This window comes from Balaenoptera musculus, chromosome 13 (assembly GCF_009873245.2).
Source record: "Balaenoptera musculus isolate JJ_BM4_2016_0621 chromosome 13, mBalMus1.pri.v3, whole genome shotgun sequence".
Classification (NCBI taxonomy): domain Eukaryota; kingdom Metazoa; phylum Chordata; class Mammalia; order Artiodactyla; family Balaenopteridae; genus Balaenoptera; species Balaenoptera musculus.
The window spans coordinates 77,436,913-77,462,512 of record NC_045797.1 but is presented as its reverse complement, the minus strand read 5'-3'; the positions used below and the strand labels follow the sequence as shown (position 1 = coordinate 77,462,512).

The 25,600-nt window shown below is 36.9% G+C and overlaps 2 protein-coding genes across 2 annotated transcripts in view; both read right to left on the bottom strand.

The window, feature by feature from the left end:
- The window catches only part of SMC6 (structural maintenance of chromosomes 6), a 76,038-nt gene that overhangs the window by 23,675 nt on the left and 26,763 nt on the right, over positions 1-25,600 (bottom strand). The window contains exons 9-18 of the mRNA XM_036872878.1: positions 24,727-24,846; positions 24,526-24,624; positions 21,151-21,297; positions 20,804-20,892; positions 20,461-20,625; positions 19,553-19,731; positions 18,273-18,477; positions 14,639-14,753; positions 7,616-7,776; positions 4,047-4,182 (exon numbers count right to left, since the gene is read on the bottom strand). Of these exons, the coding sequence (XP_036728773.1) occupies positions 4,047-4,182; positions 7,616-7,776; positions 14,639-14,753; positions 18,273-18,477; positions 19,553-19,731; positions 20,461-20,625; positions 20,804-20,892; positions 21,151-21,297; positions 24,526-24,624; positions 24,727-24,846 (1,416 nt within the window). The remainder of the gene's footprint in view (positions 1-4,046; positions 4,183-7,615; positions 7,777-14,638; positions 14,754-18,272; positions 18,478-19,552; positions 19,732-20,460; positions 20,626-20,803; positions 20,893-21,150; positions 21,298-24,525; positions 24,625-24,726; positions 24,847-25,600) is intronic.
- On the bottom strand, positions 644-3,245 carry LOC118905902 (ubiquitin-like modifier-activating enzyme 5). The gene has a single exon (XM_036872880.1). It carries the CDS (start codon positions 2,810-2,812, stop codon positions 1,766-1,768), a length of 1,047 nt encoding a protein of 348 aa, XP_036728775.1. The 5' UTR covers positions 2,813-3,245; the 3' UTR covers positions 644-1,765.

The following is a 25,600-nucleotide window of genomic DNA, read 5'->3' as shown; positions in this document are numbered from 1 at the left end:
AGTATAAGACACCAGCAGGGTACAGTGCCAAATTAAGAACAGAAAAAAGGTCTTTAGAAGATAGCAGGTTCTAATATATATATATGTATAACTGTTTCAATTTGTGTACACCTGAAACTAACACATATTGTAAATCAACTATACTCCAATAAAAATTAAAAAAAAAAGGATAGTAGGTTCTAGCTATTTATCAAACTATATAAACTTATAAGTAAAGCATTACCAAATTAGTGTACCAGAGGTACCAAATTAGTATACCAAAGGAATGGGACTTAGAAAGACTGCATTTCTTTTTTGAAATTCAAAGCATCTCTAGGAACTAGAAAAGCTATTTTACAGATGACTACACTAAAATTTTAAACAACAACAAATGACCTACTAAGGCAACGTAAATATGTTTCAAGGCTAGAGAAACTATCCCCATACTTTCCTGGCATCACTCTAAACATAAGAATCGCAGTATGCTAAAATCTCAAAGCTAATATATTAAACATATTTGATATTTGGGGCTTTCTGAAATTATTTTTAGAATTTTACTTTACAAGTGGGAAATGCACTTTTAATTTTTTAATGACATTTTCCTCCTAGAGATAGAATTTAGACATTTATATCTTTTCAGAGCAAAAAAAGTCATCAAAATAGGAGACTAGCATAGTACCAGCCTACAGATAATGGTTACACATGCATGTGTCTTTATTACTCTCCAAACCATTAGGAATTTATTTCAAACAAGGTTCTCTAAGCCTTCATTATTTGTATGCAAAATCCAGAGAAAACCAGTTTATCAAATTACGATTTAGTGGTCACGATCAGGGAAAATGATACTCTTCCCTGTGAAGAAATACATGTCAATCGTTGCAGAGGCAATTTTGACCTCTTTTATTGTCTGTTATCCAGGACAAACCTTTGCCAATATCTAACTACCCACGGAATCAAATTTAAATAAAATAAAGTATTAGAAGGTAGCCCATATGATGGGTATAATTTAGATGATCTTAGCCTAAATTTATCTTTTGCTCCTCAATAAAGCACACTGACTCAGATATATGTTCCACAGATGATATGCTTTTTCTTAATCAGTGCAGAAATATAATTTGTACATCCTGAAAATATCTTTATCTGTCTATCCAAGAAGAAAGCTTCCTCTTATTTGACTCTGTCTTGTTTTGAATATATAATTCAGAGGTTTACAAACTTTTCCAATGACTGTATTTCAGCTTGTGTTTCATCAGGAAACATTTGAAAGGATGTTTTTATTTTATAGGTTTACTATTTGAAATTCATTGTTGCTCAAGTTAGTAGTAGTGGGCAGTTTTCCTGTAGAGAGCAATTCCAAACACAATGAGTAGATGCCTGCTGGCTCTAATCAATAGGTTGTACCTCTTGTCCTTTCCCTATACTTGACCACACACTATTCTGTTGTCCATGGCCTCAGGCAAATCAAATTGGTCCTTTCTTCCCACCCCTCCCAAAAGGCCAAAACAGTTCAATGGCTAAGTTTTAAATAAGATTTATAACTGCCTGCAATAATCCTTTGACGTTTTCTTACTAGAATGAAACATAAGTTTTAGGAGAGTTTCTGATTTAGTTGTGGGGGGGAGAGTAACAAGCAATGGTCACAGTATTTTTAAACAGTATAACAATTCAGTGAAGATTATACATCAACTGATGTTGCCCTAAGTTTTCTCAGTTTTAAATGATTTTCTTTTTAATTGCTAGGGAACAGGTTTAGACACAGGAAATAAAATACAGGCCAGTCCATTATTTACATGTTCTTCATCTTGGCCATGAGGTCTTCCAAGCTTTCACCAGAATCTTCCACTGTTACTTCAGGTACAGAATCTTCTTGCTTTTGGGGAACTGTATATGCCACTGTAATTCCTTCAGGTAAGTCAGGAATTGGACCTGAAGAATTTTTCAGTTCCTCTTCTGAAACCTCAGATACCAACTCAGTACCCCACTCATTGTCGTCATGTATTATCTCTTCCTCTTCTTGAACAACCTCCTGTGTGGGCAGTGCTGCTACCTTTTTCTTATATTCTTCCTGTTGCTTCCTACAATTTCTGTCATCACACTGAGGATTTGGCTTCATGGACATAGTAGGGAAAAAATCCTGCATTGCATTGTATCCAAGGTAAAAACTAACAGTACCAAAATTTAACAGAAACTTTAACACATTTTGTACCAAGATCCCAGCAACCACTCCCATAGCGGTAGGAAGACTGGCTGCACAAACACCTTCTCGTTTCAGAGTCTTCTCATCAATATTTGCAGCAACTACAAGCGGTGGAGCACACGCAAAGCAAGCAGATTCTCCAGGAATTATGAGCTGTATATGCCCCGAAACTGCATTTTCACTGACCCCAGACTCCATCCATGTTTGTCCAAGCTCATGACAAGCTGTATTTATTGTCATTCGAGCTTCAAAACTGTCCACACAGCTAAGAACTAGGTCAACAGGTTTTCCTTCTTCTAACCCACCATTACTTATTCTATTCATGAAACGTTCAAAGTTTTCTACTGTGGTTATATTGTAGTTGTGTACTTCAAAAAGAACATCAGGATTAATGTTCCTCAAAGTATGTTCTGCTGCTTGAACTTTACTTAATCCTGCTTGATGAGGTTGGAAGAAAAGTCTATTCATACTGGCCAGTTCCACCTTGTCATAGTCAAAGAGCAGCAACTTACCAATGCCACATCTTGTCAGCATTTCAGCAGTCACACTGCCAACTCCACCAACACCTACTATTGCTACAGCAAAGGTACGGATTTTCTCGTAGTCACTTACAATTCCCATTCGTTTCAATGCCATCAGGCGGCGTCTCCGCCGCTCCCGCGGGCCTCTCAGCGCGCCGTTTCCGGTGCGTTGCAGTCATCGTTCCCCCTCAAGGAAAAACCAACGCTTTCAGTTTCCCTCTTCGCCCGGGCTGAAGCAGGGCCCGGGTCATCAGGGTCCAGAGCCGGCGGCCTGCGATGTTGCCTTTCCAACCGGGCGGCCAGGAGAGTCCCCAGGATCTTTTATTCCTGGGCTCGAGGTCCTGACGGGCCCTTTTCTGAACCGGACCCTATAGGTCTTCCGCCTGCCGGTGCATTAAATTTGGAGGCGGAGGAGGCTTCGGCGTTTGTATTTACCCGTAGTGACTAAAGTGGTTTTGCTTTCTTTAGAATTGAGGCCTCCAACTCTGAGGCTGACTGAAAATTTTAAATCCAAACACACGAGGCCCTTCTGGCACTTCCTGACACAGCCCAAGTCGTGGGCCAGTGCTGCCCAGCAGCGGCATCTGGCGGGGGGGCGGGTCGCTTTTTTTTTTTTTTAATTTATTTTATTTTATTTATTTTTGGCTGAGTTGGGTCTTCGTTGCTGTGCTCTGGCTTCTCATTGTGGTGGCTTCTCCTGTTGCAGAGCACGGGCTCTAGGCGCGCAGGCTTCAGTAGTTGTGGCACGCAGGCTCAGTAGTTGTGGCGCACGGGCTTAGCTGCTCTTTGGCACGTGGGATCTTCCCGGACCAGGGCTCGAACCCGTGTCCCCTGCGTTGGCAGGCAGATTCTTAACCCCTGCGCCACCAGGGAAGCCCGGCATTATTTTTTGTAAGACCAATTTTACTATCAATTTCTTACAGGTGTACAGGAGGTTTATAACTATGATGTGTAATATTGCAACAGACTGATTACAGAAGCTGATATGACAGTTCAGGTGAATTTTATTAAGCCAGATGTTAGAGATTTAAAACAATATAAAAAACGTCAATCTTTTTATAAATCTTTTTGGTTTTGGAAAAGTTATTTTTCATAAAAATGTTATTTATGTTAACATATAATGGACTTATTATTTTTAAATGAATTAATAAATATTCTTAAATTTTGCTTTAATTTTTAATAATATGAATACTGATAGATAAAACCCACACAAGCAAAAGCTCTTTTAAGATTGTAAAGGGGCTTGAGCCAAAATATTTGAGAACTATTCGTCTAACTAAATGAATGTTAAGACCTTAAAAATAACTTGGAAATGATTAAGCTGAGAAAACAAAATGATGTTTTTTTACCTTTAACTCTCTGTAATGTAGTTGGCACCTTCTAAGAAGTTCTTCATTGTGTTTAATATCCTTTTCAAGGGCAGACAAATGTTGCTGAAGATTTGCTATCTGGGCTTTCTTATTTTCAACCTCATTCTCCAAGTCACTTAACAGAGAAGAGAGGGTAAAAAAATACTTTAAATTTACTTCTGAATATTACAAATATTTAGATCTTTACAAAGAAAGCCCTATTTGTAATAGCTTTTTTGCAAAACCTATGCAGTTAAACCAGTTCTCTATTCCTACCAAGTAATTCATAACATGAAAATACAGAGATTTCAAAAAACATCTTCTAAACTGGAATTAAATTTTACTTACTTCATTAGTAAGTGTTTATGATTTATCTGTGGTAGGCATTGTGCACAGTGATAGGCAGAGGTAGAAAAAAAATTAAGGCATAAAAGAATCAAACAAAAAGGCAAAACATCGGGAAATAAACCATAACATTGGAATGTGAACAGGACACTGCACTATATGTCCACAATACGACGGGAACCTAAGAGTAAGTCTGGGAGAAGTGACAACTGACTTGTGTTCTCTGAAGTTTTCACCAGATGGACCACCTAGAGGAGAAGATGGAAAGAAATACACAAAGGCACAGAGAGGTGAAAAACAAGTAAGACTGAAGGTCAGTAAAACTGAAGGTCAGCTCAACATTTTCTGTGGTGAATACATGCTATGAATGTGTGGGGAGTGAAAGGGAAGGAGAGGACAATGAAAAGAGGTGGAGGATAAGCTCAGCAGATGCCAAAGCCATAAGGGGTCTCTATGCCAGCAGAGGCAACTGTCTTCAGAAGTGATCTTTTCCTGTCTCACTGACTCTCTCTTCTAAAACTCTGTGCCTGGTGGAAGAGAACCACCTGTGCAATTAAGAACAACTTTTCTCTGATAAAGAGTGTATGCCAGATTTCACTAAGATGCACATTTTTCCACATTTTAACATCTCTGAATTCTGAAATCATCTTCCAGTCCATGGTTCAACTATCAATACTTTTCTTTTTTACTGGTATATAAAATAATAGAGCATCTTAATTTGATGAACTATTAGAAACGTGCTACCTTGTGGAAGTCTCAAAATTAAAAACAAAAATCAACGATGTTAGCTGAATGAATGATAAACAAATGATAAAATGAGAAAAAGAGGAGAGTAAGTGTGGTATTTCTGGTAAAAATGGAGCCAGATGCAAAAACTTTTTCAGAGCCATCTTTCATCAACAGGAATCTGCCAGTGCTGAGTTGATGAGGGTATAGAAAAGCATACTTCATATACTCATAGTGTGAGAGGGGATTAGGGAATCAATTGTTCTGTAGTCATTTGGCAATTGCTATTAAATGATCAACTTATATAATAATAAAATAAAATTTAAATATTATTTATTTTAATAAATATTAAGGCTCATTTAATATTATTAAGTATTAAAAATATCAGTAATTGTTTAATGTTATTAAATATTTAAAATCAGGCCATAAATTGTATGTTAATAAAACAATGACAGTCATTTGGCAACAGCTATTAAAAAGTTTTTAAATTCACATATCCTTTGACTCAGCATTTTCACCATTTAGAATTTAATCGATGCACATACTTTCAGAAGTATTCCAAGATACACATGTGTGTTCTCACTGCAGCACTGCTACAGTAGGAGAAAACTGCAGATAACATGTATGTCCATCAACAGGAACTGGTCAGGTGGATTATGGAACAGCCATACCAAGGGGCAGCTCTAAGTGTCCTGATATGGAACCATTTCCAAGATGTAATATTGAGAGACAAAAAGCAAGACACAGAAACCACATGCATACTTATACACAGCACAAATGGATGAACCTTGAAAACATTATACCTAAGCGGGGGCAAAGGGCTTCACTTTTCATTGCATACATTTCTGTACTGTTTGAATTTTCTCACCATATGCCTATATTACTTTTAATCATTTTTAAAATGTCAACAGGGACTGTGGAGAGATGGAATTATGAGCTACTTTTGTTTTCCAATTTATATTTTCCATAATTAAAAAACACCAGTGAATTTTTTAAAATTTCCAAATATCAGACAACTATCATACTGGTTCAGGTCAAAACAGATGACACAAATATCATTTAAGTATCATGATAACTTAGTACATTTTCAATCAATAAAGTTTATCAAGGTGAGAAACAATTTTAAAAAAACCAATGTTCATCTGGCTTTTTAAACAAAAGCTCTGTCCACTACACATTGATGCAAATATTTTAGCTAAAAATGAAGCCAATTATTAACTTCATAAGTAAGTCTTAAACCATTACTACTAAAATGCTAGAATCAGGGATCCTGATTTGCTGCTGATACACTTACTACCTTTTCCAAGAATGTCATACTTTTTTTTAAAGATGTGGAACACAAATGCACAAGGCATTTTTTGTTGAAAGAAAAAGCATGAATTACACACAGTAACACTACCATGATATTGCCTATACATTTGCATTCATGTTTGTTTGAGTACTATATAATTTAGTCTTACCCAGTTAAGAATTAGAAGGGCCTGATTTAAGTGTCATGGCACAGCGGACAAAAATTTATCACTTTACAGGTCACTTTTATACAGGTACGTTCAGACATTGATGAATTTTCATCTATCCTATCACAAAGATTCAGTGTCAATTTAAAATGTGTGTTGAGTGCTGTAATAACAAGTTGCAGGTCATTCAACAGTTTTCTGTTGCTAAAAAAGAAATTTTACTAAACTTTCCAATATTCACTATGGTTATTTTGCTTTATGCTGCTCTCATAATCATACAAAAATAACTAATATAATTTGAAAATCAGATATCTATTTAAAAAAAACCTCATTTCCCCCTATATATAAAAGCCATTTAGAATACTTTCACTTTTACTTAGTTTTCTTAGATAGTGCTTTTACCTAAGTTCTATGTTCTTCTGCTTGAGGTCTTCTAGGTCATTAATTCAGCTCCACCTTATCAATTCATCAACTGACAGTTCAGTTGGGAAAATCATGCTTTTTCGTACCAAAAATTCTTTTTGCACGCGTTTGAATCTTATTAAGTACCTTTAGTTTTTTGTTTGGCTTCTCACTGCGTCTCCTCTAGCAGCTCTACCTCCCTAAGCATTTGATCTAACAGTGCCGACTGATTTTTCTTCTAGAACAGTGCAACTCAAAGTACCAAGCAGAGACACAGCAAGGACCTTGAGCCAGAATGTATACCCACCACACTTGTACTCTCGCTGAGAAAAATCAGCAAAACTAAACAGTGGTATAGTGATGTAGCTAATTTACATTCTGAGTTAAGCTCCTTACCTCCTTGCAGACAGGTAATAATCAATGTGCAGACCAGCTCGTCAAGCCCAGAATACTGTCATCAAAGTCATGATGGAAAATAACCGTCAATCTAGAATCCTACATCCAGATAAATGATCTTTTAAGACCAAACAGATTACTCACAATTCTTCACTTACATAACTACTAATAGAGTAATATGAAAAGAAATGAACCCCAAAGAACTAGTGGGAATAATACAGTAAAGCTACACTGGACACTAACCTTATTTCAGAATCCACATCTCTGCTGAGAAACTTAGGTCTTTTATATTCAGATGAGTAATAACGCCCTGCAAAAACTTGATCACCATCAGCAGTAAAAGCTTCTCTACAGTTTTTGGGTGGCTTTTGGGACTGCATTACTTTACGAGCTACAGAATTATTCTAAAAAAATAGAGGGGAAAATACATTTTAAAAAAATGCCAAAGCATTTCTGTTGTATATAATTTCAAAATATTACCTATTACCACTTTAAGATTCAAGTATTTTTATTTAAACATTCAAATGAAATAATTCCATGAGAAAAATAAAATAATTAAAAAAACAACTTTCAAGATTCAAAGAATTAAACTATTAATAGTCTTAAAAACATAAGAAATGATGTTTTATGACAAACTGATATATATATTTTTGAATTTTATTTATTTTTTATACAGCAGGTTCTTATTAGTCATCCATTTTATACATATCAGTGTATACATGTCAATCCCAATCTCTCAATTCATCACACCGCCCCCCCCCCCCCCCACCGCCAGTCTCCCCGCTTGGTGTCCATACCTTTGTTCTCTACATCTGTGTCTCTTATTTCTGCCCTGCAAACTGGTTCATCCGTACCATTTTTCTAGGTTCCACATATATGCGTTAATATACGATATTTGTTTTTCTCTTTCTGACTTACTTCACTCTGTATGACAGTCTCTAGATCCATCCATGTCTCTACAAATGACCCAATTTCGTTCCTTTTTATGGCTGAGTAATATTCCATTGTATATATGTGCCACATCTTCTTTATCCATTCATCTGTCAATGGACACTTAGGTTGCTTCCATGTCCTGGCTATTGTAAAAACACCTGCAATGAACATCTTGGTACATGTCTGTTTTTGAATTATGGTTTTCTCAGGGTATATGCCCAGTAGTGGGATTGCTGGGTAATACGGTAATTCTATTTTTAGTTTTTCAAGGAACCTCCATACTGTTCTCCATAGTGGCTGTATCAATTTACATTCCCACCAACAGTGCAAGAGGGTTCCCTTTTCTCCACACCCTCTCCAGCATTTGTGGTTTGTAGATCTTCTGATGATGCCTATTCTAATTGGTGTGACGTGATACCTCATTGTAGTTTTGATTTGCATTTCTCTAATAATTAGTGATGTTGAGCAGATTTTCATGTGCTTCTTGGCCACCTGTATGTCTTCTTTGGAGAAATGTCTATTTAGGTCTTCTGCCCATTTTTTGATTGGGTTGTTTTTTTTTTTTCATATTGAGCTGCATGAGCTGTTTATGTATTTTGGAGATTAATCCTTTGTCAGCTGATTCATTTGCAAATATTATCTCCCATTCTGAGGGTTGTCTTTTCATCTTGTCTGTAGTTTCCTTTGCTGTGCAAAAGCTTTTAAGTTTCATTAGGTCCCATTTGTTTATTTTTATTTCCATTACTCTAGGAGGTGGGTCAAAAAATATCTTGCTGTGATTTATGTCAAAGAGCGTTCGTCCTATGTTTTCCTCTAAGAGTTTTACAGTGTCTGGTCTTACATTTAGGTCTCTAAACCATTTTGTTTATTTTTGTGTATGGTGTTAGGGAGTGTTCTAATTTCATTCTTTTACATGTAGCTGTCCAGTTTTCCCAGCACCACTTATTGAAGAGACTGTCTTTTCTTCATTGTATATCCTTGCCTCCTTTGTCATAGATTAGTTGACCATAGGTGCATGGGTTTATCTCTGGGCTTTCTATCCTGTTCCATTGATCTATATTTCTGTTTTTGTGCCAGTACCATATTGTCTTGATTACTGTAGCTTTGTAGTATAGTCTGAAGTCAGGGAGTCTGATTCTTCCAGCTCCGTTTTTTTCCCCTCGAGATTGCTTTGGCTATTCGGGGTCTTTTATGTCTCCATACAAATTTTAAGATTTTTTGTTCTAGTTCTGTAAAAAATGCCACTGTTAATTTGATAGGGATTGCACTGAATCTGTAGATTGCTTTGGGTAGTATAGTCATTTTCACAATATTGATTCTTCCAATCCAAGAACATGGTATATCTCTCCATCTGTTTGTGTCATCTTTGATTTCTTTCATCAGTGTCTTATAGTTTACTGAGTACAGGTCTTTACCAACTTAGGTAGGTTTATTCCTAGCTATTTGATTCTTTTTGTTGCAGTGGTGAATGGGATTGTTCCCTTAATTTCTCTTTCTGATCTTTCGTTGTTAGTGTATAGGAATGCAAGATTTCTGTGCATTAATTTTGTATCCTGCAACTTTACCAAATTCATTGATTAGCTATAGTAGTTTTCTGGTGGCAGTTTTAGGATTCTCTATGTATAGTATCATGTCATCTGCAAACAGTGACAATTTTACTTCTTCTTTTCCACTTTCTATTACTTTATTTCTTTTTCTTCTCTGATTGCTGTGGCTAGGACTTCCAAAACTATGTTGAATATAGTGGTGAGAGTGGACATCCTTGTCTTGTTCCTGATCTTAGAGGAAATGCTTTCAGTTTTTCACCACTGAGAATGATGTTTGCTGTGGGTTTGTCGCATATGGCCTTTATGTTGAGGTAGGTTCCCTCTATGCCCACTTTCTGCAGAGTTTTTATCATTAATAGGTGTTGAATTTTGTCAAAAGCTTTTTCTGCATCTATTGAGATGATCATATGGTTTTTATTCTTCAATTTGTTAATATGTTGCATCACATTGATTAATTTGCATATATTGAAGAATCCTTGCATTCCTGGGATAAACCCCACTTGATCATGGTGTATGATCCTTTTAATGTGTTGCTGGATTCTGTTTGCTAGTATTTTGTTGAGGATTTTTGCATCTATATTCATCAGTGATATTGGTCTGTAATTTTCTTTATTTGTAGTATGTGTCTGGTTTTGGTATCAGGGTGATGGTGGCCTCATAGAATGGGTTTGGGAGTGTTCCTTCCTCTGCAATTTTTTGGAAGAGTTTGAGAAGGATGGGTGTTAGCTCTTCTCTAAATGTTTGATAGAATTCACCTGTGAAGTCATCTGGTCCTGGACTTTTGTTTGTTGGAAAATTTTTAATCACAGTTTCAAGTTCATTACTTGTGATTGGTCTGTTCATATTTTCTATTTCTTCCTGGTTCAGTCTTGGAAGGTTATACCTTTCTAAGAATTTGTCCATTTCTTCCAGGTTGTCCATTTTATTGGCATAGAGTTGCTTGTAGTAGTCTCTTAGGATGCTTTGTATTTCTGTGGTGTCTGTTGTAACTTCTCCTTTTTCATTTCTAATTTTATTGATTTGAGTCCTCTCCCTCTTTTTCTTGATGAGTCTGGCTAAAGGTTTATCAATTTTGTTTATCTTCTCAAAGAACCAGCTTTTAGTTTTATTGATCTTTGCCACTGGTTTCTTTGTTTCTATGTCATTTATTTCTGCTCTGATCTTCATGATTTCTTTCCTTCTACTAACTTTGGGTTTCGTTTGTTCTTCTTTCTCTTAGTTTCTTTAGGTGTAAGGTTAGATTGTTTATTTGAGATTTTTCTTGTTTCTTGAGGTAGGCTTGTATTGCTATAAACTTCGCTCTTAAAACTGCTTTTACTGCATCCCATACGTTTTGGATCATCGTGTTTTCATTGTCATTTGTCTCTAGGTATTTTTTGATTTCCTCTTTGATTTCTTCAGTGATCTCTTGGTTATTTAGTAATGTATTGTTTAGCCTCCATGTGTTTGTGTTTTGTATGTTTTTTTCCCCTGTAATTGATTTCTAATCTCATAGTATTGTGGTCTGAAAAGATGCTTGATATGATTTCAGTTTTCTTAAATTGCCGAGGATTGATTTGTGACCCAAGATGTGATCTATCCTGGAGAATGTTCTGTGTGCACTTGAGAAGAAAGTGTAATCTGCTGTTTTGGGATGGAATGTCCTGTAAATATCAATTAAGTCTATCTGGTCTATTGTGTCATTTAAAGCTTGTATTTCCTTATTAATTTTCTGTCTGGATGATCTGTCCATTGGTGTAAGTGAGTTGTTAAAGTCCCCCACTATTATTGTGTTACTGTCGATTTCCTCTCTTATAGCTATTAGCAGTTGCCTTATGTATTGAGGTGCTCCTATGTTGGGTGCATTTATAGTTATAATTGTTATATCTTCTTCTTGGATTGATCCCTTGATCATTATGTAGTGTCCTTCCTTGTCTCTTGTAACATTCTTTATTTTAAAGTCTATTTTATCTGATATGAGTATTGCTACTCCAGCTTTCTTTTGATTTCCATTTGCATGGACTATCTTTTTTCATCCCCTCACTTTCAGTCTGTATGTGTCCCTAGGTCTGAAGTGGGTCTCTTGTAGACAGCGTATATATGGGTCTTGTTTTTGTATCCATTCAGTGAGCCTGTCTCTTTTGGTTGGAGCATTTAATCCATTCACATTAAGGTAATTATCGATATGTATGTTCCCAAGACCATTTTCTTAGTTGTTATGGGTTTGTTTTTGTAGGTCCTTTTCTTCTCTTGTGTTCCCACTTAGAGAAGTTCCTTTAGCACTTGTGTAGAGCTGGTTTGGTGGTGCTGAATTCTCTTAGCTTTTGCTTGTCTGTAAAGCTTTATGATTTCTCCGTCAAATCTGAATGAGATCCTTGCTGGGTAGAGTAATCTTGGTTGTAGGTTCTTCCCTTTCATCACTTTAAATATGTCATGCCACTCCCTTCTGGCTTGTAGAGCTTCTGCTGAGAAATCAGCTGTTACCTTATGGAGTTCCCTTGTATGTTATTTGTCGTTTTTCCCTTGCTGCTTTCAATAATTTTTCTTTGTCTTTAATTTTTGCCACTTTGATTACTATGTGTCTCGGCGTGTTTCTCTTTGGGTTTATCCTGTATGGGACTCTCTGCCCTTCCTGGACTTGGGTGGCTACTTCGTTTCCCATGTTAGGGAAGTTTTCGACTATAATCTCTTCAAATATTTTTTCAGGTCATTCCTCTCTCTCTTCTCCTTCTGGGACCCCTATAATGCGAATGTTGTCGCATTTAATGTTATCCCAGAGGTCTCTTAGGCTGTCTTCATTTCTTTGCATTCTTTCTTCTTTATTCTTTTCCGTGGCAGTGAATGCTACCATTCTGTCTTCCAGGTCACTTAACCGTTTTTCTGCCTCAGTTATTCTGCTATTGATTCCTTCTAGTGTAGTTTTCATTTCAGTTATTGTATTGTTCATCACTGTTTGTTCTTTAATTCTTCTAGGTCTTCGTTAAACATTTCTTGCATCTTCTCAATCTTTGCCTCCATTCTTTTTCCAAGGTCCTGGATCATCTTCACTATCATTATTCTGAATTCTTTTTCTGGAAGGTTGCCTATCCCCACTTCATTTGGTTATTTTTCTGGGGTTTCATCTTTTTCCTTAATCTGGTACGAAGTCCTCTGCCTTTTCATTTTGTCTATCTTTCTGTGAATGTGGTTTTCCTTCCACAGGCTGCAGAACTGTAGTTCTTCTTGCTTCTGCTGTCTGCCCTTTGGTGGATGAGGCTATCTAAGAGGCTTGTGCAGGTTTCCTGATAGGAGGGACTGGTGGTGGGTAGAACTGGGTGTTGCTCTGGTGGGCAGAGCTTAGTAAAACTTTAATCCTGTTTTCTGCTGATGGGTGGGGCTTGGTTCCCCCCCCATTGGTTGTTTGCCCTGTGGCGACCCAGCACTGGAGCCTTCCCGGCTCTTTGGTGGGGCTAATGGCTGACTCTGGGAGGGCTCACGCCAAGGAGTACTTCCCAGAACTTCTGCTGCCAGTGTCCTTGTCCCTGTAGTGAGCCATAGCCAGCCCCCGCCTCTGCAGGAGACCCTCCAACACTAGCAGGTAGGTCTGGTTCAGTCTCCTATGGGGTCACTGCTCCTTCCCTTGGGTCCCGATGCGCACACTACCTTGAGTGTGCCCTCTAAGAGTGGAGTCTGTTTCCCCCAGTCCTGTCGAAGTCCCTGCAAGTCACAATCCTGCTAGCCTTCAAGCCTCTAGGAATTCCTCCTCCCATTGCCAGAACCCCAGGTTGGGAAGCCTGACATGGGGCTCAGAACCTTCACTCCAGTGGGTGGACTTCTCTGGTATAAGTGTTCTCCAGTTTGTGAGTCACCCACCCAGCCGTTATGGGATTTCATTTTATTGTGATTGCGCCCCTCCTACCGTCTCATTGCGGCTTCTCCTTTGTCTTTGGATGTGGGTTTATTTTTGGTGAGTTCCAGTGTCTTCCTGTCGATGATTGTTCAGCAGTTACTTGTGATTCCGGTGCTCTCGCAAGAGGGAGTGAGCACACGTCCTTCTACTCTGCCATCTTGAACCAATCTCCCTGATAGATTTTATTTTTAAATTCTAATATTGCTATCTACTAAAATTAAAGATTTTAAGTACCTTTTCACATGAAAATATTACCTTAGAATCTTATTTTTCATAGAAAAATGAAATCGTATTTTTTCTAAAGGTCTTTTACACCCTAGAAAAGATGTGAGAGAACAGCAAATTCCAATAAAAGATTAGTACACTGAATTATGTAGGGAAAGCCTGGAAATATTTAGTATTTTACTTCCCAGAGGAAGTAAAAAGAGGATTAGGCTTAACTGAGGCCTAATCAACCTTCCTTGAAACAGACCTTTACAAGAGGACTTCATTATTTTCTTTCAAGTATCTGTCTAAAATATGAGAGGGCCAAGCCCAAAAATAATTACAATATGAACTTGCAATTCACATATACACATTTGGATGACTGATGTCATTGCCGCTCAGGTTCCATTAATGAGAAAAAGAGACTCTGTTTGTGTTAATTACAGATTTGTTTTGAATTCCCTTGTTCCTTCTCAGCAAATTTATGCCAATAGATGAAACACAATATTGGTGATCTAATCTAACAAGTACATATCAATAGAAATATGTATACTGATGAAGAATAAACACTGATTTATTTTACAGAGCTCTAAGTTTTTTTAAGAAAAAGAATTCATAAAATATCAAGTACTTAAGCAGAATAGGAATTTATATAACCAACCTCAGTTTAGGAAATTTAAAATAATATAAAATACAGCAAGCATCTGGTCTTACTTTGATCAGCAGCACTGTCTCTATGCTTCTCATGTCAATTAGGCTATTTGTGACCACTGCATTATCTATTTCTAAAGCTGTCAGAACCGTTGGGAACTCTGGATGATAAGCAGCTCTAGGAGACAAAAATATATAAGGATTAACTTACCAAACTGTAATTATATATGTATATTTTAAAAATGGGTGACAAGATGATGGATAGTAACAAGACATGGAAAATATGTGATAATGTTTGAAAACATCTGTAATAGGTTTATTTTATTTTATTAGCAAACATTTATATAATACTATGTGCTAGGCACTGTTCTAAGCATATTATAAATACAGTTGACCCGTGAACAACACGAGTTTGAACTGCATAAGTCCACTTATATGTGGATTCTTTTTCAATGAATACAGTATGCACTGCAGTATCCGTGGTCGTCAGAATCAGCAGATGTGGACTGTGGCTACAGAGGGCCAAGTATGGGGCTTGAGCATCCACAGATTTTTATACCCACAGAGGGATATCCCTGCGGAAACCTGTATTAGCTCATTTAATCCTCAAAACAACTATATGAGATAGATAATATTATTCACTCTATTTTTTTTTTTTTCCCAAATGAGGAAGCTTTAGAGAGTTTAATAAGTTCCCCAATGTCATAAAGGTAAGAGGTCAGGCTAGGATTTAAACCAGGCAGCTCAGCTCTAGAACCCAGATTCTCAATCATTATGTCCTATTGCCTGTTATACTTAATCATTACAATTTTCTTAAATCTTATACTCTATCATACAAACATAAAAGTCATTTAATTAAAACACATTGGGAAATGGCAATGGCATTCTTACTGCTTTCTTAGTTCTAGAATTCCAAAACAAAGAAATATGTTTGTATATATATGTTTTCCACTTATTCATTCATTAATTCAACATGTATTTACTGAGCACCTACTATGTGCCAGATGCTGTTCAGAGGATGAGGAGATAGCAGTAAACAAAACAGACTATATCCTTCTCCCCACGGAGCTTACATTCTACTGAAGGGAGACAGAAAAATCAAGAAAAAGTGGCATACCGTGCTTTTTCACACAGAAAGGTTCAGGAAAAGCCTTACTAAGGTGTCAACAGGCAGACACCTGAGGAAATGGGAGTTACATTAGCATACTGAAGAAGAGCATTTCGTGCCCAGGGAGCAGCATTTGCAAAGGCCCTAAGAGGGCTGTTGGAGAAGCCGGGAGGCCAGTGTGCTGTGGTGGACGAGCAGTGCTGCGAGTGCTACTGGACACAAGGACAGGAGAGATGGCAAGAGGACAGGTCATGTGGGCCCGAGAGGTCGCAGTTAGGCCTAAAGAGGATGAGAACGTACAGGACGATTTGAGCAGAGGAATGACATGGTCTGACTTTACTCTGGCTGTGATACTGAGAGTGTGGATGGAAGGGAACCAGAAGCAAAACTCACTTGAGATATGATAATGGCGTGAACCAGGGTGGCACTGCAGAAGTGTTTAGATCCTGGATACATTTATAAAGTATAGCCAGTAGGATGTGGGATGGCAGAAAGAAGTCAAGGATGACTGAGGTTTTGGCTTGAGCAACTGAAAAATGGAGATGGGGATGACTATAGGAAGAGCAGTTTTTAGGGTGGATCTCAGGAGTTTGGCTTTTAGATATGTTAAGTTTCAAATGTCTTTTGGACATCAAAGTGGAAAATATAAATTGAATGTATTATATTCTGGAGTTCAGAGGAAACAGCCCAGCTAGAAACATAATGTGGTGATCATCCGTGTATGGACTATATTTAAAGCCATGAAACTGGATGAGTTCACCCAGGAAGAAAGTGCTGGGAGTAGGTGCACATGGAGAGGAGGTCTGGAACACTGACACTGGAGGTTCCCAAGTGAGGAGAAATAAGCAGAAGACATTAAAAAAGAATACCTAGAGATGTGGGAAAACAAGAAGAGTGACATCCTAGGGACCAAGTAAAAAAAAGTGTTTCAGGAGGAATTAAACGATCAACTGAATCAAATACTGCTGGTAGGTCAAGTCAGCGAGGAGGAAGGAAGGACGACAGAACCAAGCCCAGCAAGGCTCACTGGCGCCTGGACAAGAGCTGCTCTGGTATGTGATGAAGCTATAAAAACTTGACTGGAGTAGGTTCAAGAAGGAAGGGGAAGAGAGAAATTAGTGACACAGACAACTCTTCTGAGAAGTTTTTCCTGTTAAAAAGAGGAAGAGAAATAGGATAGTAACCTTAGGACAGAGTTCAAGTGGAAGTAAAAACAAAGATAGGAAAGAATAGGGGGTGGGCGCTCTAGAAACATCAAGCAGTGTCAGTGAAACAACGCAGGGAGTGAGCGGAGAGAGGATAGGGAGCCCGAGTCTGAGAGGGAGGGGACGTGGAAGGGGACTGTGGTAAAACATAGGCTCTGGCCAGTCCACTGAAAGCACAGGTTTCTACGCTAGGAAGGAGCAAGTATTTTGGAGCAGGCACAGGCCACTGCTAGGCAGGGCTGCTCCCACCAGCTTGCTCTAAAGCACCCCGTCACAACCAACCCTTCCTTTTGCTCTACTTCCCTGGGATGCACTTCATATTTAGTTTATATCACAATTAGCTGCCCGCTGAGAGATGCTGTAAAATCAGTCGAGGAAAACTAAAAGTAGGAAGGAATAGTAGCAATAATGTGTCAGTAATGAGACGAGGAAAGGACAAGTATGGAATAGGCTCACTAAACAACATAACGTAGAAAGCCTAAAGAGGACGGGAGGGACACAGGAAAAACCGCACATCAAATTCCAGGCGAGCACGGTGAGCCTCACTGGTAAGAGGAATTATAAGACAAGATGATTTGATGATCCTAATTAAGCTCAGAAGAAAGCTTGAATAAACACGCGATTTCCAAAGCCAAGTAAAAGGAAAAATACCACAATCAAATTAAATATAGAAAAAACATGCTTAAAATGAAGGGCATTTTTAATGTTTCCAAATATAAGGCAATTGAAAAAAGCAAAAATTGGATTTATAAGAAAAAGTGGAGTGGGAGAGAAAAGAAATTTTAAAACAATCTGTTAATAGGAATATAAATATATAGGAATATATATATATATAGGAATATATATATAGGGATATATAGAGAGGACTATATATATGTAGGAATACACACACACACATACATGTGTATCTTTAAAGGTAAGTGATTAGCTAGCCAGCAGCTAAGAAAGAAGGCGTTTGGTATGGTGCCCTTGAGAAGGTTTGTTAGGGTCATTAAAGAAAACAATCACAGCTCTTTATGGAATCTGTAAACCACCTCGAGCTGAACTGTGAGTAATGAGTGCCCAAGTTCTTCCGTACACCCTCCCTCTTAACGTGGCCAGGTCTGCACCATTCCCTTCTTCAGTACAATTTCTAAGCCACACAATGTCTATTTCCCAGTATGTCTCCCAAAACAGAGCTCATGTAAGGACCTCAAAGGCAGGGAGTATCTCTCATTTATCTATGTATCTCCAATGCCTAAGATTCAAGTTAAAGACGTGGCCTGATGGAATTTTACAAATCAGTAGTGTAGATATGGTTAACATTAAAAATGTTTTAACGTCTTTCTGAGCTTGCACGTAACGAAGCAAAACAAGAAACAGTATTTAATTACTGATGCCTTACCTGTGTCTTACATCATACACATCATTCCGAAACTCAGAAACTATTATCTGTGGCCGTGAGGTCCCTGGTGGGTAAAACCTTTTCATCAGTGCCTGAAGCACTCTTTCATCAGCATGATTATGGCAACAATAGGCTTGCAGAAGTCCTTTTAAGCAAGATTCAATAGCCAAAGCAAGCTCAGGGTCCCGAAGATGAATGCAAGCTCCTAAAAGTGAGAGAAAATTATTAAAAAGCCCATAAATACTTGAAATATTAATGTAACTGTCTTTATAACAGTTCATAAATGACTTTAAAATACTTTCATATGAAGCAGTTTAAATGATATTATAGATCTTATTTTAATCAAATGGGAAATACCCCATTCCACTGGATACACTGGGGAGAAAACCCACCAAATCCTGTGAAAAGCTGTCTCGCTCTAATGTAAATCAACAGTATTTTTCCTACGTGTATATATATATAATACTATTCCAGCCTCTGAATGGTGTTTTGAAAATCAAGCCAAAAGGGTTATAGACTCTTCACTATTTTCTGTAAAACTGATTAATATTGAAATTTTTAGATTTGAGAGAGGGAAAAAAATACCTCATCTATTGAAATGGATCCTGGTATAGAGGTACATATCATTTAAATGAAGAGATATTACTACAATACTTAATACAGCACATAATACTGTACTTATACAGTACTTTACTAAAAAAGTATATTTATATTTATAGCATCATTTTCACCTAATGATGTACAGAATTAGAGATAACTCCTCAGAACTCAATTGATTTTTTTTTCTCATGTATATATGAGGATAACTAAATAACCTCAGGCTTATAGCTGAAAGAGGACTTAGAAGTAATGTTGTCCAACCTAAACAGAAACTTAAAAAGACAAGTCATTTTATCAAGTTTTACACAAAACTCAGGTGATTGGCCTTTTAACTATATCTTGATATCACTGAATTTTCCTACTAATCAATTACATGCAAATTAGTTCATTGATTTATTCATTCAGAAAAAATATCAAAACCAGATTATTCAACTCTATAATCACTTTTCCTTTTCCTAAGTTCTCTTTCTTTTGGCTTTTTTATGCTTAAAATATACAAGAGGAAAGTTACAAAGTTTAAAGTGATTTTATCATTATTTCTTAAAATATGTACAAAGTCTACATATAACTACATGGTTGTTCGATAACAGCGTTTTAAAATTATATTCAACAGACTCCTTCCTGAAAATAAAAATGTACTTCTAATTTTTATTATACCCTGACTAATTGGTGACAAATACCTAAAGGGCCTACAGGTTTATAGGTAAAATGCCCCCGTCTGTAAGCATCATCTATGGCTTCCAGAAGAGCTGGAACATGAGGGCCAAATCTTTTCAGTCGATCAGTTTTACTATCTTTCAATTCTTTCAGTTGCCTCTGATTATAGTTCAGTGTATTCTTCACATCTAACTCTTCTCTCCTACAAAATACAAGTGGAAAAACAAAACAGATATGTGATACAGTTAAACAGAAATACTCAGTCTTTTCCCCTAATACCTGCATACCAGTGAATGACACAGCTGACCTAAAAACTAAAAGCGGATTTCTTCATTTGAAAACAATTGTGTTACCAGGAAAAAATAGTCAGAAGACCTCAAAACTTAGCATGGAGGGCTTCCCTGGTGGCGCAGTGGTTGGGAATCTGCCTGCCAATGCGGGGGACGCGGGTTCGAGCCCTGGTCTGGGAGGATCCCACATGCCGCGGAGCAGCTGGGCCCGTGAGCCACAACTACTGAGCCTGCGCGTCTGGAGCCTGTGCTCCGCGGCGGGAGAGGCCGCGATGGTGAGAGGCCCGCGCACCGCGATGAAGAGTGGCCCCCGCTTGCCGCAACTAGAGAGGGCCCTCGCACAGAAACGAAGACCCAACACAGCCAAAAATAAATAAATAAACAAATAAATAAATTAAAAAAAAAAAAAAACTTAGCATGGAAAAAAAAAAAATGCAATCGTGACGAGGACTAGAAGTCCCAGAAACTGTCCAATTCTACAAGTTTAAGAAGTCTTATTAGGAAAGTGATTTTAAAAGATCCCTTATTATGCGGAAGAAGAAGAACAACAACAAAAAAAACATGCATTCTCTTTTCATATGAAGAGGAAAACTAGATGATTTTCAAATAACTGAAAAAAGTATAAGAATGTGGACACTTACTTAATTCTGGTATGTTCTTCTTTGTCCTTTTCTATGGCTTGCTGAAATTGTTCGATCTCTTGATTGATGGAAATTTCTTGATCCTGTAAGACCTTTACTCTTTCTTTTAAACAAGATATTTTATTTTGCCTTTCCAACCGTTCAGGTTCCAAAGACTGATCAGCACTAACGGTAAATAATACAAAGTGGAAAATGTTCAATGAAAAACCTAACATTTAAAAAACATAAAGCAATGTGATAAAATTCCTTTAGCAATAATACAGAAAATAAAATATTCCATTTCACCTGGATTACTTTATTACAAAATGAGGTAACTATGAACACTGCAAAGTAACTACCTTACCTTTTTCTCAGTTCTTCAATTCTTTTGCAAAGCTGCTCATCATCTTTCTTTAATGCTCTATACTCGTTTAGGGAACGGTTGTACAAAACCTAAGAAAAATTAGACATACTTTAGTAAAATGAAAAAACAAATACCCCATTCAAGACCACTTTTGCCAAATCGTCAAATCAGAGGTTGAATATATGCAGAAATATATTTTTAAAACAACATACATATATGGCCATATGAAATCATTACACTTTTTAAAGTCTGAAAGCAACACAATTACAAAAACCTCTACTTTTAAAAATAAATGAACAGTATTTATAGTTGATATGCAATTTTTAATACTGGAAAATTTCTCTCACCTCAGCTTCATTATAGGTCCTTTTCTTAGAAGTAAGATCTGCTTTCAATGCCATACATTCTGGTGCTCGTGCATTTGTCTCTTGACTAATCTTTTCTAGTTTATCTTGAATATCCTTGTATTTTGTTTCTGCTTCATTAAGTCTGACCTTTAAGAAAATAACATTGTTGGAGTATATTTTATTTTTCTCCAATAAACAGAAAAAATTTAAAAATAATTATATATGGTTCACATTTCAAATAAACTTAATTTTGCTCTAACTAAACTTGAGACATTAATTAGGTAAACAAACATAATTATATAAAGTGTTAAATATGTATTTTTTTAATTGAAATATTGTTGATTTACAATATTATGTTAGTTTCAGGTGTATAGCAAAGTGATTCAGTTATACATATACATAGATATATATAGATAGGTACATATCTATGTATCTAGCTAGCTAGCTAGCTAGCTAGCTATTCGTTTTCAGATTCTTTTCCATTATAGGTTATTACAAGATATTGAATATAGGTTCCCTGTACTATACAGTAAGCCCTTGTTGTTTATTTTATATATAGTGGTGTGTATACATTAATCCCATACTCCTAATTTACCCTTCACCCCTTGCCCCTTTGGTAACCATAAATTTGCCTTATATGTCTGTGAGGCTGTTTCTGTTTTGTTAATAAGTTCATTTGTATCATTTTTTAGATTCCACATATAAGTGATATCATATAATATTTGTCTTTCTCTCTCTGACTTACTTCACTTAGTACGATAATCTCTAGGTCCACCGATGTTGCTGCAAATGGCAGTATCTCATTATTTTTTATGGCAGAGTAATATTCCAGTGTGTGTGTGTGTGTGTGTGTGTGTGTGTGTGTGTGTGTGTGTGTGCCACATCTTCTTTATCCATTCATCTGTTGATGGACACTTAGGCTGCTTCCATGTCTTGGCTATTGTAAATAGTGCTGCTATGAACACTGAGGTGCACGAATCTTTTTTAATTAGTTTTCATCTTTTCTGGGTATATGCCTAGGAGTGGGATTGCTGGGTCGTATGGTAACTCCATTTTTAGTTTTTTAAGGAACCTCCATACTGTTCTCCATAGTGGCTGCACCAATTTACATTCCCACCAACAGTGCAGGAGGGTTCCCTTTTCTCCACACCCTCTCCAGCATCTATTATTTGTAGACTTTTTGATGATGGCCATTCTGACTGGTGTGAGGTGATACTTCATTGTAGTTTTGACTTGCATTTCTCTAATAATTTGAAATGCTAAAATGTATTTTAATTCCACATTTAGCTTTCCAATAAATGTGCTATCTTCTGGGGATACAAAGATACAGTAACAACTGTCTTCAAGTAACACAATTAAAGGGAGGTAGACACAATTTAGCAGAGAAACAAACATGCAAATAGATCATGCAGTTTGGACGCAATAATGCTTAAGTAGGGTACGTATATTTATAATTGTGAAAGCACGAGGAAGAATTTATAGGTCTGTCAGAAAAAGTTAGGAATGCCTTCAAAGAAGCATTTGAGCTGCAACTTGGAAGATTAATCAAAATGTACCAGGAAAAAAGCTGGGGAAAGGTGTTACCGGGAGTTGGAAAAGCATGTGGAAAGGCATTAAAACCATTTTAGGAATTAAAATTATTTCTGGAGCTTGAACTGAGAGGGTAGTGGTGGGAGATGAGATGAAGGGGTAGAAGGGCTCTGAATTCCATGATCAGCTTACAACTTAATCCTCTAGATAACAGGGAAACAAGATACGAAACTATATGTAAATCTATAACGAAACTATATGTAAATCTATATGTACAATCACTTTGGAAGCACATGGAAGGCAAGGCAAAGGGAAAAATTAAAGGAGATGATGTCAGTAAGAAGTTAATGTAATGTTCTGGGACAAAAATAATTAGGGACCAAAATGTCGCACTGAAAATAGGAATAGATTGGAAGGGACAAATATGAGAACTATTTAGATCAGAGATCAGCAAATTTTTTCTAGAAAGAGCCAGATAGTGTATACTTCAGGCTTTGTGGGCTATAAAGTCTCTGTCACAGCTATTCAACTAGAAATGCTAAGTTTGAAGTGTCAGGAACATGTAGGTAAAGATGGGAAGACAAATATTTGAACCAAGTGCTCAGGATAAAAGTTTGATTAGGAGATACAGATTAGGGAATCGTCAATATGTAGGCTATTTAGGAAACATTATATAGAATGGTAGTGTAGTTCTGTTATTAAGACATCAGTAGTATAATCTCTATGTGTTTTATAAAAATTGAAGTTGGTCTAGGTGTTATACAAACTAAATAGAATTCATCTATCTTCAGTTTAAATTAGGTTAATACAAGTTTAAAGTCTGCTTTAGACACTATTTCTTCAGAAACCTTCAATAGTTATTCCATAATCAATAAACAAGCATAAACTATGTGAAAGGTTTTATGTAAGACATGGTGGGAAGGATATAAATACAAGATAGTCCAAACCCTCCAGAAATTTACCATTTACTACATAGTCTGGCCAAATACTTAAGTAGAGCAAATAGCCACAGAACTAAATATCATCGAACCTCAAGATTTTCCTCTCCCCACTTGAAAAAAAAAAAATGAGTGTTTATTACTAAGACTGGATTTCACTTTTAGATTGGGGAGTATCTAAAGAGGAAAGCAACAAGGTCTTCCCCTATGACAAGCTAAGAAACGAAGCTGAGAAGAATTGAATGAAAATTTCAGAATATTCTCTCAGAAATGAAAATCTAAGGTGAGAGAGGTGGGTGGGGTTGAATTTCCATTTACTACCTGAAGAGGGAATAAGAAGTTCAGCCCAGAGGTCACTAAGTAAATGTACTGTCTTCACCATTTCTGTTACTTTTACACAGTCATCTATTACCTTTCACGGATTAATGTCATAACCCTTAAAAGGAAAAAGACTGACCTGCTTATCTTAGGGGTAGACAGGAAAAAGTAAGGTGGGAAAGGTTACACCCTGTACTACAACTAAGCCTGGGAGCCAGAAGCTCGTAAGCTAAGTAGAACAAAATACTAAGATGTAAGTCAGTCACACTGAGTACACGGGGGCTCCTATAAAGAAAGAAAAGGCTAGGAGATCTACTTCCAGCATGACAGCAGAGAAATTCCACAGTGGTGGCTGTACAACCTTGTGAATATACAAAACAACCACTGAACTGTAAACTTTAAATGGGCGGATTATATGGTATATGAATCATGTCTCAATAAAGCTGTTAAAAAGAGAATGGCAAGGTAAATATAAAGAGCGGGTCTGCTCTGTGGTACAAAGGTCCATATGGAAACCCTCAACAGAAAATTACTCTCTTTATTTACCCCTCAACCAACTTCTACCTCTGTATAAAAAAAATATAATTACCTGCTGTTCTTCCGTTTTCCTCTCAAGTCTAGCAGCACGATCTTCTCCAATTTTGATGTTATCTCTGATAGCATTCAGTTGTTTTTCAATTTCATTGACCTAAAAAGAAATTATACAGAAAGTCACATATAAGACTAACTACAACCAAGTATATTCTGTATATTACAAATATGTGTGAATAAGTAATTAAGTGAAAATTACCACTGCCCAAGCCATTTCATGTTTCAAGTATTCCAGATTGGTCTTCATGGTACCTAAGCCAGCAATACTTTGAAAACGTTCTTCCTTCTCCAAACACTGGCGCTTTAGTTCAGTAAGTCGCTTAAAAAAAGAAAAAAGAATATATTTCTTACCAACATTGAAGAGACAAGACTTTCTGCAAATGTATTTCTTTTGAATACTGCCTAAACAAGTACTGAAAAAGATGTGCTAGGAAATGACTTCTTTAATTAAAGCAAAAATACAAAATATTTTTGGTTCTTTGGTATACTTTTACTAAGTGCAATCATTTTGTTAATTTCTGCACTATAAAAATGACCAGATACTCTTCAAATGAAGAAGCGCACAGGAATAACAGTTTCAAGACCACACAAGTATAGACAAAACTCAGCGTCTCATTTTCTCTCAGTCCCCTACCTGACAGACAGACTGGACTGCTCTTCTGGGCGAAGTATACCCAGGATCCATTCCAATGACAATGGAAGAGGCTCAAAAGGAATTTATTTCTAAAAATCAAATGTTACATCTTTTCTTACCCAAGTTTTCTCTTAGTAATTAATCAATAAAGCAAAAACCAACTATAGTGACGTATGAACAGCTTCTAAAGCTGCACGCCTGGGTAGACGGCCTCTCCTCTTCATTCATGGTTTCCAGGTTCAACTAGGGTCTTCACTATGGATCTTAGTGTACTTCCCTATCCCAGTCACTTTCCCATTCTTCAGGATTATTTCAATCCATTATCACTCTCTTCAAACCTCACATAACTGCCACCCTAATCCCTTACTCATTCTCCCTGATGCTTATTTCACAGAACTCAGAAGCTATCAGAAAGAAACCGTCTCCAGTGTTCAACAAC